We start from the raw sequence: 17862 nt of genomic DNA on the forward strand, positions 1-17862 counted from the left end.
ATGAGCCTAACACGACTTCTCCACCTCAGAAAGTATGTCTTCTAAGATGAGCCTTATATGGTCTAAAACAAGCCCATGAGCCAGGTTTTGCCACATTCAGTTCCACTACCCAACTTGGGTTTACTTCCAATCTGCATTCACAACTCTTTTTACACGTCAGAATCGTCACAATATTGTTCTTCTCCTTCTCTATGCTGATGATATGATAATTACAGGAGATGATCCTTGGGCTATATCTGACTTGTAAAGCTATCTGGGGAAACACTTTGAGATAAAAGATTTGGGACCAATCAGTTGCTTTCTTGGCCTTAAGGTCTCATCTCGCTATTAAGTTACTACCTGTCTCAAGCTAAATACGCATATGATCTCCTAGCTTGATTTGGCATTACTAAATTAACCACATCATCAAACACCATTGGATCCGAATGTTTGTTTGATTCCATTTGATGGTGTTTCTCTTGATGATGCCATCCCTTATCAGCAATTGGTCGGCAACCTCATTTACCTTACTGTGATCCATCCAGATATTGTATATATTGTTCATATTGCTAGTCAGTTCATGTCCGCTCCTAAGTCTATACATTTTACTATTGTCTTTGTATTTTACGAAATGTCAAAGGCATTCTTGGCCATGGACTTGAGTTTTCTTCCCAGTCATCCTTAGTGTTAACTGGATACTCTGATGTTGATTGGGCTGTTAATCCCACTATCATCATTCCACCACAGGTTACTATTTTTACTAATGTGATTCTCTCTTCTCTTGGCGAAGTAAGAAACAAACTGTTGTTTCTCATTTTAGCACAAGATCCGAAAATTGTGCCCTTATAGATACTACTTTTAAGTTCCTATGGCTTCGCTGGCTTCTTGCCGATATGGGTGTTCCTCAACAATCTGCTACTGTACTTCATTGTGGCAATCCTAATGCCATCCAAATTGCTCACACTGATGTATTCCATGAACGTACTAAGCACATTGAAAATGACTGTCATTTTGTTCGTCATCATCTTATGGGCAACACTCTTCTCTTGTGATCCATCTGCACTACAAAGCATCTAACAGATATCTTCAGAAAAGCTTTATCACCCAGTCGTTTTCTTTAGTTGCTTCACAAACTCAAGTTGATTGCTACTCTACCATCTTAAGTTTGCAGAAGGGTATTACCATAATGAATATTATTAGTTGCCAATTTGAATATTATTAGTCATCAATTATCCTTAATTTAGGCTATTTAGCTTTCCTTACTTATTCCATTTTGTTAATATATTTATCCTTGTATTCTATATTGTAAATCATCTGATTATCAATAAAATATTGATTTTACCATATGGTATCAGAGCTGGCTCAACCTTACCTCCTGCTGTTGTCGTCTTAGTTAACTTAGCTCCCACCGTTGACGTGTTCAGTGATGTCCAGTTCCTACCGCTGTCTTAGTTAAGACATCTCCAACAGCCGACGTGTTCAAATCGGTTCATCTCCCAATCTTCTGCAAGACCGACCATGTCTACTCATCTCCCAATTTCCTGCTAGATCACTGAATTTGTTATTGTTATATTTAAGCGTCAAGTTTTATTATTGGTCAATATAATGAATTTGCTTGAATTGAACATTTAAATTTATATTATATATATTAATAATTTGATAGATAATTGATTATTATTTCTTCTACCGTAAAATTTTGTTAATTTTCCTTTAATTGAAATTGTGAATGTGAAGTTAATCATATAAAATAATATTTAGTAAGAAATTTAACCATTTAATAAAAAAATTTCAATAGTAGTTATTCAAGCTAATTGATTTTCCATTAAAAAAAAAAAACAAAACAGAGAAAAATTTTCCACGAAAAACCAAATACTTGCAAATTTCTCATTAGAAGTCTCTTACTTAATCAAATGAAATTAAATGGAAAATGTCGAAGGAATGGGAAACGGAGAAGTTACATAACACCATTTTTTTTTTTTTTTTTTTTGTGAAATTATATAACACTTGGGTTTGATTTTAATTAAAATCATGTTATTTTTCCAGATTTTTAGACCCTCTACTCCATATATAAAAAGAAAAAATATTGCAAATAAAACTTAGTAAATAAAAAAATATGATCGCAAGATTCCGTATATAAAATTTATAAAATTTGCGATATAGGTGTTAATTAAATTAAAAGTTCCAAATTCACATAAAGATAGGAAACTAATAATTCTCCTTTTCCTAAACCTATAACGAATGAGTTTCACACTCTCTATAAATTTAAACAAATTCACAAAATTAATTTCAAAGTGGATTTAATTATTAAATTTCACCACAATAAAATTGTTCAAAATGTCCTCGTCAATTATTTCTTCCCTAACTATCTTTCCACCATCAATATCGGCGCCGTCGCCGTCGCCGCCGTCGTCGTTTGTACTTTCTCCCTTCGTTGAGTATATAGCCGTGGTCTCCATGTTTCTCCTTTTTCTACTATGTTTCTACATTGCCACTTTGTGTAGCGAAAGGACCCCCAAATCTGACCGGAAAAAGTTGTTAGAGACTCTGAAGATTGAAGTGCCGGATTTCGATTACGGCAAAGATGATGAGGGTGAAAAAGAATGTGTGATTTGTCTTCGTGAAATTGAAGAAGGGGAGAAGTGTAGAAGGATGAGCATGTGCGATCACGTGTTTCATAGGGACTGCATTGACCGGTGGTTTATGGTGGATCCCCATTGTCCACTCTGTCGGACAGCCGTTTGTGTGGTGGTTGTTGAAAAATAGGATGACAGTCATTTGAATTTTACAGGCTATGTTTGGTCAAAAGAATAGGAATCGGGAGTGGATTATTGTTTCGCCATTTTTAAAGTCACTGTGATTCTTTTACTATGAAACATCAATTCTACTCTTTGTTCCGTCTTCTTGTATATTGAATTTTTTTTTTTATTTAAACTTTCAATTTCATGAAATTGGATTATAATTTTAAATGATTGTTGCAAGTTTTACTCTTGTTCGTAGAAGATTCAGGTAAAATATATACTATATATATTTTACTCTATTTATAGATGAGTAAAACATATGGGTAAAGATAAAATGTTATTTATATAAATATGGTTAATAATTAAAATAAAGAAAAAAAATATATAAACAGAGTTTTCATTCTCTTCCGGCTAATTTATCAACTAATTCTTTTTTTAACAAAATATTGATAGTGTAAAAATCTTTATAAGCTCATTCTTCTAAATAAATATAACTTTATACAAAAATAAGTTTAAGCAAATGTAACTCTAGTGTTGTTTTCTCTCAACTTTTATTGATTTCATATCACACGAGTATTATGTTCATTAAATATATAAGAGTTTTTTTTTTTTTCTTTTCTTTTTAAAATGGATATGTGGTGTGAAAGCTTTGTTAGAAAGTTAAAATTACAACTAATATCTAAATTTGGTGTTTAATTTGATGAAATTAAAAGTTTCAAATTAAAATTTTCGTCATATAAATTAGTGAATGTTTTAATGTGTTATAGAATGTTTCTTTTATCAATTTTTTATTATCCTGTTTATATCAGTTAAAATTTCAAATAATATTTATATTGATTTAAAATCTAAGGTCTCGTTTAATTACCATTTTGTTTTTTGTTCTTAAAATCTAGCATCTATGTTTGTTTCTTCACCATGGTTGGTAACTGTTTTGTTAAAAGCACATTTAAATTCTAAGGTAAATTTAAAAAATCAAATCAAATTTTTGATTTTCAAATAAGCGTTCGTTTGGTAACAATTTTATTTTTTATTTTTGTTTTTGAAAATTAAGCATATACACACTACTTTCATCTCCAAATTTCTTTTTTGTAAATCAAGTCCAATTATGGAAAACTAAAAAATGTAGGCACATATGGTAACCATTTTATTTTTTTGTTTTGTTTTTAAAAATTAAGCCTATGGACACTACTTCCATCTTCAGATTTCTTTTTTTGTTATCTACTTTTTACCAATAGTTTTAAAAACCAAGCTAAAAGTTGTTTTGTCTTTGGAATTTAGCTAAGAATTCAACCATTTTACTTAAAAAAGATGCAAATCATTATAAGAAATATAAATGAAATAGGTTTAATTTTCAAAAACAAAAATAAAAAACCAAATGGTTATCAAACGAGGCCGTAGCTTTTAAAAAATTGTTTTTGTTTTTGGAATTTGACTAAGAATTTAACTATTTTACTTAAAAAAAATGTAATCATTATAATAAATGAGGATGAAATATACATAATTTTTAAAAACAAAAAATAAAAAGACGAAGTGGCTACCAAACGAGACGGTTCAATTTTTTCTTCTAGTTTTTAGTTTCTATAACAAGTTATAGCAATTTGAGTCAAACAGGTTCCTATATTTTCCAATTTTATATATATTAAGTTTTAAAACTTTGAAAGTGTCTAATAAAATCATACGTTTTCATTTTTTTATCCAATAAATCCTATACATATTCTATCCATTAGAAATAAATTGTAATTTTGTACCAAATTGAACTTTAAGATGTAAATTTTAAAAAATATTAAATAGATTAATGATTTATTAGTTCGAGTAAGAGCTTTTGCCGTTCTTCAGGTCGATGCCTACTGCAATATCAGGCAAAGGGCCAAAATACCCTTCTTCCTCCTTGACATAAAATTAAAATTTATGTCTACTAGAACCATCAATATTTTTAAAATTTGTAACATGTGACACCTATCTGGTACAAAACTAAAAGTTAAAAAATATATTAAAATTAAAAATTAGAGACTTATTCAATAAATTTTGAGATAATATAAATATAAATATAAAAATTGAATGATCAAATTTTACATAAAGATTATCTAACATACGATAAAAAAATTTTATATACGATATTACAACATTTCTAGAAACATCATAGATAAACTCAAAAAATTAAAGTCATAATAGAACACAAAGTTTGGTAACCTAGTTTGATATAATACTACCTACATCTAGGGGTAGTTGTGTCCGTGAGAAAATATATTAACTAATATAAAGTCAAACAATTACCACAAACAAGTATAATGACACTCAAATAGTCCAACTTAGCGTATGATGACAATTAGACTCCTTCTAAATGTGGGACTCCCTTTCAATGAAACTTACGCTCTCCCTAAGTGTGAGATCCCCCACCTTCAACGGACTTAGGCTTTCCCTAAGTATAAAAATATTAATGAATGTTCACTTACGTTCCTCTTAAGTGTGAGATTTCCTCTCACCAAGACGTTTATCTTTCCACTTTCAAATGAAGATCACTCACTTGACGAATTTAGTTTAGGTGCCATAAGTTTGAAAATCTCTTCTCAAGTTGTTGAAGAATAAACCAACATGATCTAGAGTAAAACTCAAGATCTACAATAACACAATCTTCTCCGACGAAAGATAGACAAACTTATGATTTGAGAGAAAATGCACAAGACAACCGACTTGAAAGAATCATTAAAACGACCAACCCTAAAATTGAATAAAACCAATTTATAACTTTGAGAAGATATTCAAGGAAAAAAAATAAATCAACTCTACAGGAATAAAGACAACGGGTTATAAAATTTGCAAAATCCTATTCACAGATAAGGAAAAAATCTTATGTAGAATTTTTCGTCTGTCACGATACAATGCCCTAGCATGTTGCAAGACATATAGCAGAGGATAGGAATGAACACCAATAAATATACAATACATATAACAACATATAAGAAACCAATCTCAAGGCAAAATGAGCATGACACTGAACATGTTACAGAAACATGTTGTTCGAGTTTTACGTATAATAGATAGCCAATCATATTGCGATAACAAATACCCTAACAAAACTTATTATTAAACCTTTATCAATTTAGAGGTATAAATTAGTTTTTTCTCTTAAAAATAATATTTATAATTATTTAGTTAAAGCACAAATTTGTTTATAATGGGTTAGACATATTTTTAACTTGATCCTAATTTAATATTTGCCTAAGCAACATTTACGCACAGTAACCCATCACACGCATGTGAAATTTATAGTTTTTCATACGTAGGAGGAAAAAGTTTATAAAATTCTAATTAATGCAATGGCTTTTTTTTTTTCTAAATATTGTTTGACCTAAATAATTATGATAATTTGAAATAATTTGAAGACAACACCATTCAAACACAACTTTATTGTTAGATGGGGATATTTCATTTCTATGATATCACGAAAGGAGATACCATTTTATCTGAATGGTTGTAATGGAATGGTTGTAATGGAATGGTTGTAAGGGAGTAAAAGATATGATTTTTCATAAAAAAAATATCTTCACTGTGATGGATTATTATGCATAAATTTCTATTTAAGTTGAAATGGACCGTTTGATTTTTTTCCCCTAAAATTTTATAAATTTCTATTTTATCTTTTCTTTAAGACACCACCGTCCTTACCATACTAATCAAATGTATTTCCCCACTCCCACCCCTTTTGCCTCTTTTTAAATTTATTATTATTACATTTAGAGAAATTATTTTAAATAATAAAACTGCTGAAAAATATTTTCAAATATAGAAAAATAAAAAAATCGATTTTTTTTTTTTGTCATTTTACTATATTTATAAATAAATTGGCCATTTGCTATATACAAAAAGACCCCTTATATTTAACCTTTAAATTTTATTGTTGGTCAAGATAATGAATTTGTTTAAATTGAATATTCAAATATAGATTATATATATGAAAAATTTGATAGGTAATTATTTCTTACACTAGGAAATTTAAGTAATTTCTCCTTAGATTCAAATTGTCTATGTAGAATTAACCATATAAAAAAATGGGCTGACAAGAGAAATAGCAAAATTTAAAGTTTCATTTGAAAAAATAGCAAAAAAAATTTCAAAGTTGTAAAAATAGCAAAACGAATTTAAATAATAGAAAATACAAATTAGTAAATGATCAAACTACCCCCAAAGGCTAACAAATTGAGTACAAATAGACAATGCTTCAAAAACAATTCAAAAACTGCAAATACACTCTATCTAAACTTCTAGAAGCAAATAAAAAAAAAAAAAAAAATACAATCTCAACCAAAAACTAAAATACAAATATCATAGTCAAAATTTTAGAAACGATACAAAAATCTAAAAATTCGCCAATATGGGCCTCACCGGGAAACAATTGGCGGTTGCTTCTTCAATGGACGACTACGATGGACGACTACGATGGTGTGTCTATGATGCGATGGTCACTGTTAGTGGCATGCGGCTGCTTAGAGAACCAGTTGATAATGAGCAAAAAAAGATTTAACAGTCATGCAAATCGAAATGTAGCAAAGAGGTGATGGTGAGAGAAAAAATAATGGAAGGTTCTAAAGAAGGTGACCCAAGATGCCACTGTGGTGAGGAGGGTATGCTAGCATAGATTTTAAAGGACAATTTGTGGGAATGTTATGGCTATAAGCTTGCTACAAATGGGAAATAGGAAAGAGAGAAATACAAGGATGGGATAAAAGGGAGGTAAAGTAGAATTAGAATTTTTTAAAAAATATATATTTTTGAATATGTAGGAAAGAAAGTGCTTAAATTTTTTTTTCAAAAAAAATAAAGATAGATTCAAATAAATATTGTTGGAGAAAAATTAGGAAAATCTATAATTTAAATTTGGAAACACGACAAATGAAGATTAAAATCGCATAACTTCATATTGTAATTACACTCTATGTGTAAATATAGATTAGTTAACCTCATAACTTCATGTTACAATTACACTTATCTATAAATGTATATTCGTTAATTTTCAGAGCCCATCGAGCGTAAATTGGAAATATGTTTAAATTTATATTACATTTTGAAGCTGATAACAATGTGTTTAAACTAATGAAAAAAGATTTAGATAAAACTAAATCTGGTACCAAAAAGTTAAACCAATTGAAAAAGAGTTAGATAAACCAAAATTGATAATAATGTACTCAGAAGGTTGAATAGAAGATTCTGTTTCTTCAGATGTATAGTGTATTTGTAAGATTTACAGGTATATCAGAAAAGACTCAACCACCACACAAAAATCATAACTCAGATTCTCTGGCATTCCGTGCAACTTCCGATTCATTGTAGTATCTAACTCTGATTCTCTCCAATGAACAAGATTTTATCTTCTTTGGTCAAAAACAAAGAAATCTGATCATAATAATGAAACAAAAGAGATTGAATCATCATACAAGAACAAATAAAGAGGAAAAGAGGAAAAGAGGAAAAGAGGAAAAGAGAAGTCTAATAAGTTGTAAAGCCATAGCAAAAACAATAGCTTGTGAAAAAAACTATAAGAAAACCTAAATCGGTAAACATTTTGTGTGAATAACAAAAGTGATGGGTATTTTTTTTTATGATAATGATGAATATTTTTTTTCCCAAATTGTTAAAATAATATAAAATTAATCATATAAAACAATTTAAACCTTCAAGGATATGAGAAATATCCAGCTAAATTATTAAGAATATTTATAAAATTATGAAAAAAATTCAAAGATTAGAAAAAAATTGAAATTTATTAAAAAATGAAAATTGATATTTTATGGAATTTTAAAATATAAAATTTGGTAGACAAATTTGGATATTTAATTAAAGTGAGATTAATTCGAAAAATGGTTAAAAAAATCTAAAATATGTAGATTATGTTAACTAGGAAAATTAGGAGGCAGTTAAAATTAGCAATTACCCTGTATACAGAACTCGACATTGTTTATGATTCTACCCTTACCATGTATTTGTAGTTTCATCAATATCAACTACGAACTAGACAAGGACAAGTCAAGTATTTAGAAATTTTTGGTCATGTGCATGTTACATGAGTTGCCATAAATCTTATTATTGGTTGATTTTGTCATTTTTCAGAATGAAACCCTAAATTTTGTCATACTCTCCAATTCTCCTAAAAAAAATTAATGAGAAATTTAAGGTCCCATTTGGTATAATTTGGGTCTCGTTTTGTAACTATTTGGTTTTCAGTTTTTGTTTTTGAAAATTAAGCATATAGACATTACTTCCACACTATAGGAAAAATGACCTACGATAAGTTCGAAAAATGTTATAACAGGTCTTTTATAGCGTTATTCGCAAAATCATGATAGCCCACGTTATTAAAAGTATAAGGGCTTTTAAAGTGTTTTAAAAATGTTATAAAAAGTCCAACCTGTTTATAGCATTTAGTAACACGCTATGAAATACTTGACTTTTTTTTTAGCATTTTGCAAATCACCTTTGATCTTTGTAACATGTAAGATAGTATTTTGAAAAGCTATAAAAATGTTTTTATAGCCAAACTTTGAAGTTATTGTTTTCCTATCATAGCATTTGTTTTTTGCTGCTATAACTATTTATTTAATGAAAGCTATAATAAGCCTTCAAATGTTCAAAAAATTTTCTTTCCATAGCTTTTGTAATTTTTTATAGCTTTTTTAGGAACTTTTTGTAGCTTCTCAATTATGTTCATGTTGCTATTATTATGTTTTGTACATTGCTACACATTAAAAGTGAAAAAAATATTTCTAATTCACAAAATCAAAATGTGTATATCTAAATAAGTATTCATACAAGATTCATATTGTAAAAAAAAAAAAAAAAAAAAATATTAATTAGTATCATACATTTGGAGATGAACAAAACATAAACATTATAAATTACAAAATGTTGATATACAAAATTCAATTAGCTCCAAGTTAGTTGTGTTTGTTGTCTAGACATTGCATGCTTTAATAATTCTTTTAGGAACCTACAAAAAGTCATTAAAGTAATAAAATGTTAAGTAAAATTATTAAAATGAAGAACAAAAATAATAAATAGATATACATACAAATTACAACTTTGTACTTCAAATTGCATCTCGAAAAAGTGCATGACTAGAAAAATGCATGGGTAGCTTTCCCTTATATAAAAGTTAATTCATCCACATGAATAAAAGGAAGTAGAATGTGTTGTCTTTAAACAGAAGGCATGTAATTTGTTATGTAATCAGCATGTTACCTCTATCACAAGGACAAAACATCTTGACAAGATCCAAGAGTTCTTGGAGAATGTTTCAACAAAGTCAACACTTGAGGCGTCCACTGCACATACAACTTTATCCACCTAATCTGTCAAAAGTGTTAACTACAATCAAACGCCAATTATAGGAAATCCAATTAAAGGAAGAAAATTATAATCCTCTACATCCTACCTATATGCAAAGAGAAAATTAAATACAGATACAAGCCAGCTTTAACACTGTTATGCTATCTCCATCATTAGAGCTAGATGTGAAACCAACAGACCAAATGCCTTTCAAGATCCAATAGAAACAGCCATGCCAAGTCCTTTTTGTGGCATTCATCATTCTGAACTGTGTACCATGAATTGGCAATGAATACGCTCTGTTTTCTCAATTTCAGTTCACATACACTATAACCAAGCGATATGAATATCTATGATAGAGTCTGAGATGGATATATTGAGCAACTAAAGGGAGGATATTTCAGTGGTAAAAAGTGAAGAAATACTTGACTGAGAATGTTCAACGGTCTATGGAGTATGTCATGTCAGGCAATCCGTACTTACAATTGAAGGATTAGGGTCAATATTCTATGGATTAAGGCTTTTGCCCCCACCGGGAACCAAGATGAACAGAAAAGGTCGGCTCCTTCAATCTGTTGAAGGCAAATCATAAAGATGGGTATAATTTATAAAAAGGCTATAATTTTTCAACACACAATCACTCATCATGCATTGATCATATTTTATAGAGGGTTAGCATGTAAAAATTTGCCCTCCCCAAGATGAGCTCCACCTTGTACACCAACTAAATCTTATAATTTCATGACTTACTAATGGAAAAAAAAAACTATGGAATTAAAAGGGACATGAATAAATTTAAAAGTTCCATGCTATAAGTGATGGAAAGAGAGGGAGAAAGAGAGAATGGGGAGGGCAAGTATGATACTCAAATCATAAGCAGAGAGATAATAAAGCAGAAAGTAAAAGAAAAATAGGTTACATTGGAGCTTGTGTCAACTTTGATATCAGCTGTGATATTTTTTGTTCTTCAGCTGAGTATTAACAGTTGCAAGAAACATGTCAACCTTTTTTGTTCCTGAATATGTTATAACTTGCAGATAAAAATATATAAATAAAAAATAAGCAACAACCTGTAATAGCGAAGGAAAAGTATCAAATGGGTTTCTTCCAAAACACCTATAAATATCCTAAGTTTCGAGAAAAAACATGTCAAGGTACAATTTGAACACAAGAGCTTCTAGCAGCTTGAAAAACACTCAAAGCTTACAGCGAAGAAAGTAAAATAAAGAATCAAATGCACAAAGAATTATGGTGGTTTGGAAGTATGCTTACATCCTTTTAGACCCAACAGGTTGGAAAGTTTATTAATGAATGAGTGTTACTAGATGATCACCCGAATAAGAACCAAGAAGTAAAAGAAAGAGTCAAAATTCATCTCTAATAGCACCCAACTTCCTGTTTATTTTCAGTTCTTAGCCGTTAGAGAGTTGACTACAATAAGTTAACTCATATTTTGTGTTCATGAAAAGAAGGTTCAATGTAATGTTATGTAACTAAGGCAAGCGTGAAAGGTATTGCCATGAAGATCACCATTAAGATTCCTCTGTTAGAAAAAAAACGTAGAGGAAAAATATGAAAAATGAGAGATATATTTTCCATTCAACTAAGCATACCTTTATATAGGCTTACAAACATAACCATAGGAATGCCAATGATTTAAAGCTATAAATGTCATCAAATGCTCCTAACTCACATAACTCCTATAACTCAAAAATCACTATTGGTTACAAAAAAACTAAAAGTCACAAAACCCAAAAGTCACACTAAATGCCACAAATAAAGTTTAATAATGACAAACTTTTCAACACCCCCCTTAAACTTGATTTGTTACACCAAGTAAACTCTTCATTTTGATAAAAGTCTCCAACTTGAGGGGCTTTGTGAAAATGTCCGCCGCTTGGTCTTGTGATTTGATATATTTGAGTTCCACTTCTTTCTTCATAATGCAATCCCGAATGTAGTGAAATTGGGTATCAATGTGCTTGTTCCTCCCATGAAATACCGGATTTTTGGCTAAGACAATGGCCGATTTTTTGTCAACAAAAAATCTCTATTGGACCTTCCATTTGAAACTTCAACTCCTTCACTAAGTTTCTTAGCCAAATTGCATGACATACACATGAAGTTGCTGCGACGTACTCTGCCTCCCATGTTGATAATGTGACTATGGGTTGTTTTTTTGACATCCATGTGAATGCCGTTTCATCAATAAAAAACACAAACCCCGTAGTGCTCTTTCGATCATCCAAATCACTATTCCAATCACTATCACAATAACCAACAATATCAAAATTGCTAGAAGAGATATAGGAAAGACCATACCCAATCGTCACTTTGACATAGTGAAGTATCCTTTTTGTCATTTTGCAATGTGTTGCTGTCGGTTCCTCTATAAATTGACTAATAATTCCAACCGAATAAAGAATATCCGATCTTGTACATGTTAAGTATCTTAAACTTCCAACCAAGCTTTTAAAATATGTAGAATTTACCTTCTCTCCTCCATCTTGCTTGGTGATTTTGACTCCACATTCCATCGGTGTTCCAACTAGATTAGCATCATTCATATTGAACTTCTTGAGCACTTCTTTAGCATAGCCCTCTTGGGATATAAAAATCCCATCTTCACCTTGTTTGACCTTGATCCCAAGAAAGTAACTCATGAGACCAATGTCCGTCATTTCACTCCTTTGCCATCTCTCTTTTGAACGCATCAAACATGCTAGGATTGTTTCCGGTAAATACTAAATCATCAACATATAAACAAATGATTAGTATGCTTTCACCTTGCATTTTGATGTAGAAGGTATGCTCATAAGGACACTTCATATACTTCTTCTCTTGAAAGTACTTGCCAATCTTTGAATTACATGCTCTTGGTGCTTGCTTTAAACCATAAAGTGTCTTTTTCAATCGAAGCACTTTATCTTCTTCACCCTTGACTTCATAACCCAATGGTTGTTCCACATAGACCTCTTCCTCAAGAATTTCGTTCAAGAATGCCGATTTTACATCCATTTGATGTATCTTCCAATGATTATGGGTTGCCAAAGCAATAATCAAACGAATAGTTTCAAGGTAAACAACAGGGGCAAATACCTCATCATAGTTGATGCCATGTTGTTGGCTATACCCTTTCACCACTAGTCTCGCCTTGTGCCTCTCAACATCGCCATTGACTTTTCTCTTTGTCTTATATACTCACTTCACTCCAATCGGTTTGTGCTCTTTTAGAAGCTTGGTCAACTCCCATGTGTCATTTTTCTCTATCGCTCGAATTTCTTCATCCATTGTATCCTTCCATTTCTTGCTTGCAATGACTTCTTGGAAACTAATAGGCTCACAATCACCAAAAAGACAATAGAGAATTATGTCATTTTGATTTTGATTTACCTCATTAAGTTCCCGTACACTTCGAGTTCCTCTTGGGCCAAGTTCATTCTCCAAATCGCTAGATGAACCTTCAGAGGATGATCGATCGTTCGAATGAGGTGGCACTGGAATGGGCAAACCTTCACCCATTTCATCCCTGGTCGGCTCATTTTCATTATCTTCTTCAAAATATGGAAGGAAATCATACTCCTCCTCTTGTATATTCCAATCCCAAGAGGCTTCCTCATCAAAAACAACATCACGACTAATCATTACCTTCCCATTCAAAGGATTGTAAAGACGATAACCCTTTGAACTTGCATCATAGCCTATGAAGATGAGTTTCTCGCTTCGATCATCGAGCTTGGTCATTTTTTCTTCCAACACATGAGCATATGCAATACTCACAAACACCTTGAAGTGACCAATCCCGGGCTTTCTTCCGTTCCATGCTTCTTGAGGTGTCTTGTCAAGCACACTTTTGGTTGGTGCTCGATTTGTCAAATAAACCGCACAAGCTACGGCCTCCGCCCAAAATACCCTCGACATCTTCTTTGTCTTTAGCATGCTTCTTGTCATGTTCAAGATTATCTAATTCTTCCTCTCCACCATGTGGTGTCCTTGGGACTGTTAACGGACGTCAGATGCCTTTCTCATCACAAAATTGTTTGCACTCATTTGATGTGAATTCACCACCTCAATCGGTTCTCATGGCCTTGATTGTAAGGTTGCTTTCATTCTCCACACGTGTCTTAAATCTCTAGAAGATTTCAAATACTTCTGATTTTTCCTTCAAAAAGTACACCCATATTTTTCTAGAAAAATCATCAATAAAGAGAAGAAAATATTTACTTTTACCATGAGACTCTGGTTTGATCATTCTACACACATTGACATGGAAGAGTTCTAAAGGCTTCTTTTCTCTTGTCATAGACTCCTTCGGAAAACTACTTCGATGATGTTTGCCAAGCAAACACCCTTCACACACTTGGTTTGGCTTGTGAATGTGTGGTAAACCTTGCACCATCTTCTTCTTCGACAAATCTTCTAGACTTCCAAAATTGAGGTGCCCAAACCGTAGATGCCATAGCCAAGAAAGATCTTCATAACACGTCTTCAAGCATTTTGGAACATCATTACATATATTCAAAGGAAACATTCGGTTTTGGTCATGGAGACTTTAGCAATAAGTCTCTCATGATTATCCCTCAAATACAAACAATTGTTTTTCATTTGAACTTCAAAACCTTTCTCTAACAATTGTCCTACACTCAATATATTATTTTTTACATTGGGAATGTAATAAACATTTGTGATATATTGATTTTCTCCATTTTTTAATCAAATGAGAATTTTACCTATTCTTTTGATGGCGGCCGAAGAATTGTCTCCAAAGACAATATTACCTTTCTCCATCTCGTTCAACTCCACAAACATCTCGCGTTTTCCACACATATGATTCGAGGCTCCTGTGTCAAGATACCACATACTATCTTGACTCTCTTCTTCTCCCTTTGAAACCATAAATAAGATTTCATTCTCCTCTGCATAATTGGATTGCCCTTGATGGGTTTTTGATGTGCTAGCGGTTGATCGGTCCTGATGCTTTCGATCAGTCGACTCTGTTTGAGATGAGTAATACTTATTCACATAATTCCATATTTGTTACAATTATAACATTTTACCTGAGATTTATCTCTCCCAGACTTTCCACCACGTCTTCCACGACCTCGACCTCCTCTTCCTCTTGAGGATTCAGACGAGTTTTGAGAAACATCGGTGTTGGCTTCACCTCTTCCACCATGGCCTTGACCACCACGACCTCTTACACGTCCACGACTATTCTCCTCTTTGATTTTGAGTTGGAGAAGTTGTTCAATGGTCTCTGTTTGCTCCATCCTCCTTTTCTTTTTCTCCTCATAGGCTTGTAACGAGCCTATAAATTGTTCAATTGTCATGTTCTCGAGATCCTGTGTCTCCTCGATCGTCGTGGCGATAATCTCGAACTTTGTATTAAGGCTTCGTAGAACCTTCTCCATGACACGAACATCGATGATTTCTTCACCATTCCGTCTCAATTGGTTGACGACAACCATTACTTTTGTATGATATTCCGCTATCACCTCCGTCTCCTTCATTTGTAAAGATTCAAACTCACCACATAAGGTTTGCAACCATACCTTTTTCACACGATCGGCTCCTCTATGAGTCGATTGGAGCTTGTCCCATGCTGCCTTTGACGTCTCCACATTGGCGATGGTCTCAAACATATCTTCGTCCACTGATTAATACAAGATATAAAGGGCCTTCTTGTCCTTCTTTCTTGTCTCCTTTAACGCATCTCTTTGCGCTTGATCGACTCCAGCTTCTACCTCTTGGAAATCGTTCTCCACGATCTCCCACACGTCTTGTGCTCCTAGTAACGTTTTTATCTTGATGCTCCAATTGTCAAAGTTGAGCTTGGTAAGCATTGGTAGTTGACCTATCCCACCGTTGGCCATTTTTCTCTCAATATTTTCTACTAGCTCTGATACCACTGTTAGAAAAAAAAAATGGAGGACAAATATGAAAAATGAGAGATATATTTTCCATTCAACTAAGCATGCCTTTATATAGGCTTACAAACATAACCATGGAATGCCAATGGTTTAAAACTATAAATGTCATCAAATTCTCATTACTCACATAACTTCTATAACTCAAAAATCACTATTGGTTGCAAAAAACTAAAAGTCACAAAACCCAAAAGTTAGGCACAAATAAAGTTTAATAATGACAAACTTTTCAACAACACCTTCACAACATTTAACAAGGTTCATATAGCTAGGCTTAATCTTACTAAAGTCATTAATTAAATATGCATAGTCACTCACTAAATTTTCTCATCCATTCTATTCTTTAAACTTTCAACACAATGTTCATTATTTTAGTCCTTAAACTTTAAAATAATGTTCATAGAGAATGTGTACTAGCATCAAGACGTACAGGTTACAAAACACGACCAAAGTATCTATTTGGGGTTTAGATGCCAAAATTAAATCAATCTTAAAATTTTAGACATTAACCTGATATTTAAACGTATTTTTTTTTATTAAGAAACAAAAATACAAAATAAAAACCCTTTAACATTGCCAGTCTCTTAGTCTTTTGGAATTAACACCTTGGCAACATCTCCACAGGTGCTAATCTGTAAAAATAAGAATTTTAGACTTTGTAAGATACAACCAAGAATTTTAGACACCCTGGTAATATCTCCACATAAGCAAGCATACTATTTATACACAAAGTGACATTTGATTTAAGTTTGAATTGCACCAATATCAGGTAGTGCATAAATTTCTTTCAAGTTTTTATCACTCTTTCTTTAAAACCTCATCCATCTACTCAAAACAAAGGTTCCTCAACGTTACAATGAATGAAAAAGACAACATAATATGAAAATACATGAACATAATTGGTTCTTTATTGTACCTTGATGTTATTGAAGAAATTTGTATCAAGTGCTCTAAATACACATGTAAGAAGAGATTTTTTCCCCACATTTTCAAAATATTCATTGTCTTTCTTGTTCTCCCAATGAAAAGAACATGAAAAGAAACAAGTCGAAAATGGAGTAGAACAAATGATTAGCAGAGTAATTAACAAATGTTACCTGTAGAAAGGAGTACGGCTATGAACCCCATATTTACATAAAATAGAATTAAAGAGAAAAAGAGATTTCCAAATATTTTAACAGAAATCATCTCACATTGCAAAATAAAAATTTAATTATACCAACGCTTTAACATTTTAGGAAGAGGAAATTTCAGATATCATGATAATTTTTGGGTGTAGCAGCTGCTATTGAATCATTAAGAAGAGTGATAAAACAATCCATCTAATACTATTTGGGGTTTGAATACCGGAATAGAGTTAATATATATAATGTTAACCAAAGAACCAAATCAGTAATGTCCTCCCTTCCTTTTCGGAAGGATAAATGCAAATGAGTATTGAAGAAGACATTAAACTTATTAATGCAACAAAGGGTTTTGATAGTTCCGAAATCAGGAAAAAGGACAAGATTGAGAGAGTTGCAAAGGCACATCGTTGAGATTATTTTCATTGTTCCATTTATGTAGCACAAGAGTTTTTAGGGTTATGTATGTAAAGAAGTATGAGACAACATTGAAAACGATATACAGTTGAAAAGAGTTGAAGATAAAATGAGCGAAGGAAATTAGTCAGAGAAGAAATTTCAAGGTCAATACAGCGAAAGAGAGAGGTTGGTGCGATTGAAAATCTTCCACTAAATTTGGTTGCAAATCTCTTATTTTCATTTCGTTTCACTAGGCATGTAGGGGAATGAAGCCAGTGGACGCCAGTGCGATGTAGCAAATCTCCGAGAGAAGACTTTGTCGTGAGAGAGAGAATCAGTGTGAGATGAGGGAGAGAGAAGACTTTGTCGTGAGGG

At 31.9% G+C, this 17862-nt stretch overlaps 3 protein-coding genes across 3 annotated transcripts; 1 reads left to right on the forward strand and 2 right to left on the reverse strand.

The window, feature by feature from the left end:
• The first annotated feature begins 872 nt into the window (after positions 1 to 872).
• On the forward strand, positions 873 to 2742 carry LOC120083959 (E3 ubiquitin-protein ligase ATL41-like). The gene is made up of 2 exons (XM_039039864.1): positions 873 to 1027; positions 2481 to 2742. Exons 1-2 carry the CDS (start codon positions 873 to 875, stop codon positions 2740 to 2742), a joined length of 417 nt encoding a protein of 138 aa, XP_038895792.1.
• A 9331-nt stretch (positions 2743 to 12073) lies between these two features.
• On the reverse strand, positions 12074 to 12718 carry LOC120083960 (secreted RxLR effector protein 161-like). Its single transcript, XM_039039865.1, has one exon. The coding sequence runs from the start codon at positions 12716 to 12718 to the stop codon at positions 12074 to 12076; it is 645 nt and encodes a 214-aa protein (XP_038895793.1).
• Positions 12719 to 14750: 2032 nt separating this feature from the next.
• Positions 14751 to 15679, reverse strand: LOC120083961. Its single transcript, XM_039039867.1, has 2 exons — positions 15095 to 15679; positions 14751 to 15050 (listed from the first exon to the last, which is right to left on the reverse strand). Exons 1-2 carry the CDS (start codon positions 15677 to 15679, stop codon positions 14751 to 14753), a joined length of 885 nt encoding a protein of 294 aa, XP_038895795.1.
• Positions 15680 to 17862: the final 2183 nt, after the last annotated feature.

The sequence above is a fragment of the Benincasa hispida genome, chromosome 8 (genome assembly GCF_009727055.1).
Source record: "Benincasa hispida cultivar B227 chromosome 8, ASM972705v1, whole genome shotgun sequence".
Lineage (NCBI taxonomy): Eukaryota > Viridiplantae > Streptophyta > Magnoliopsida > Cucurbitales > Cucurbitaceae > Benincasa > Benincasa hispida.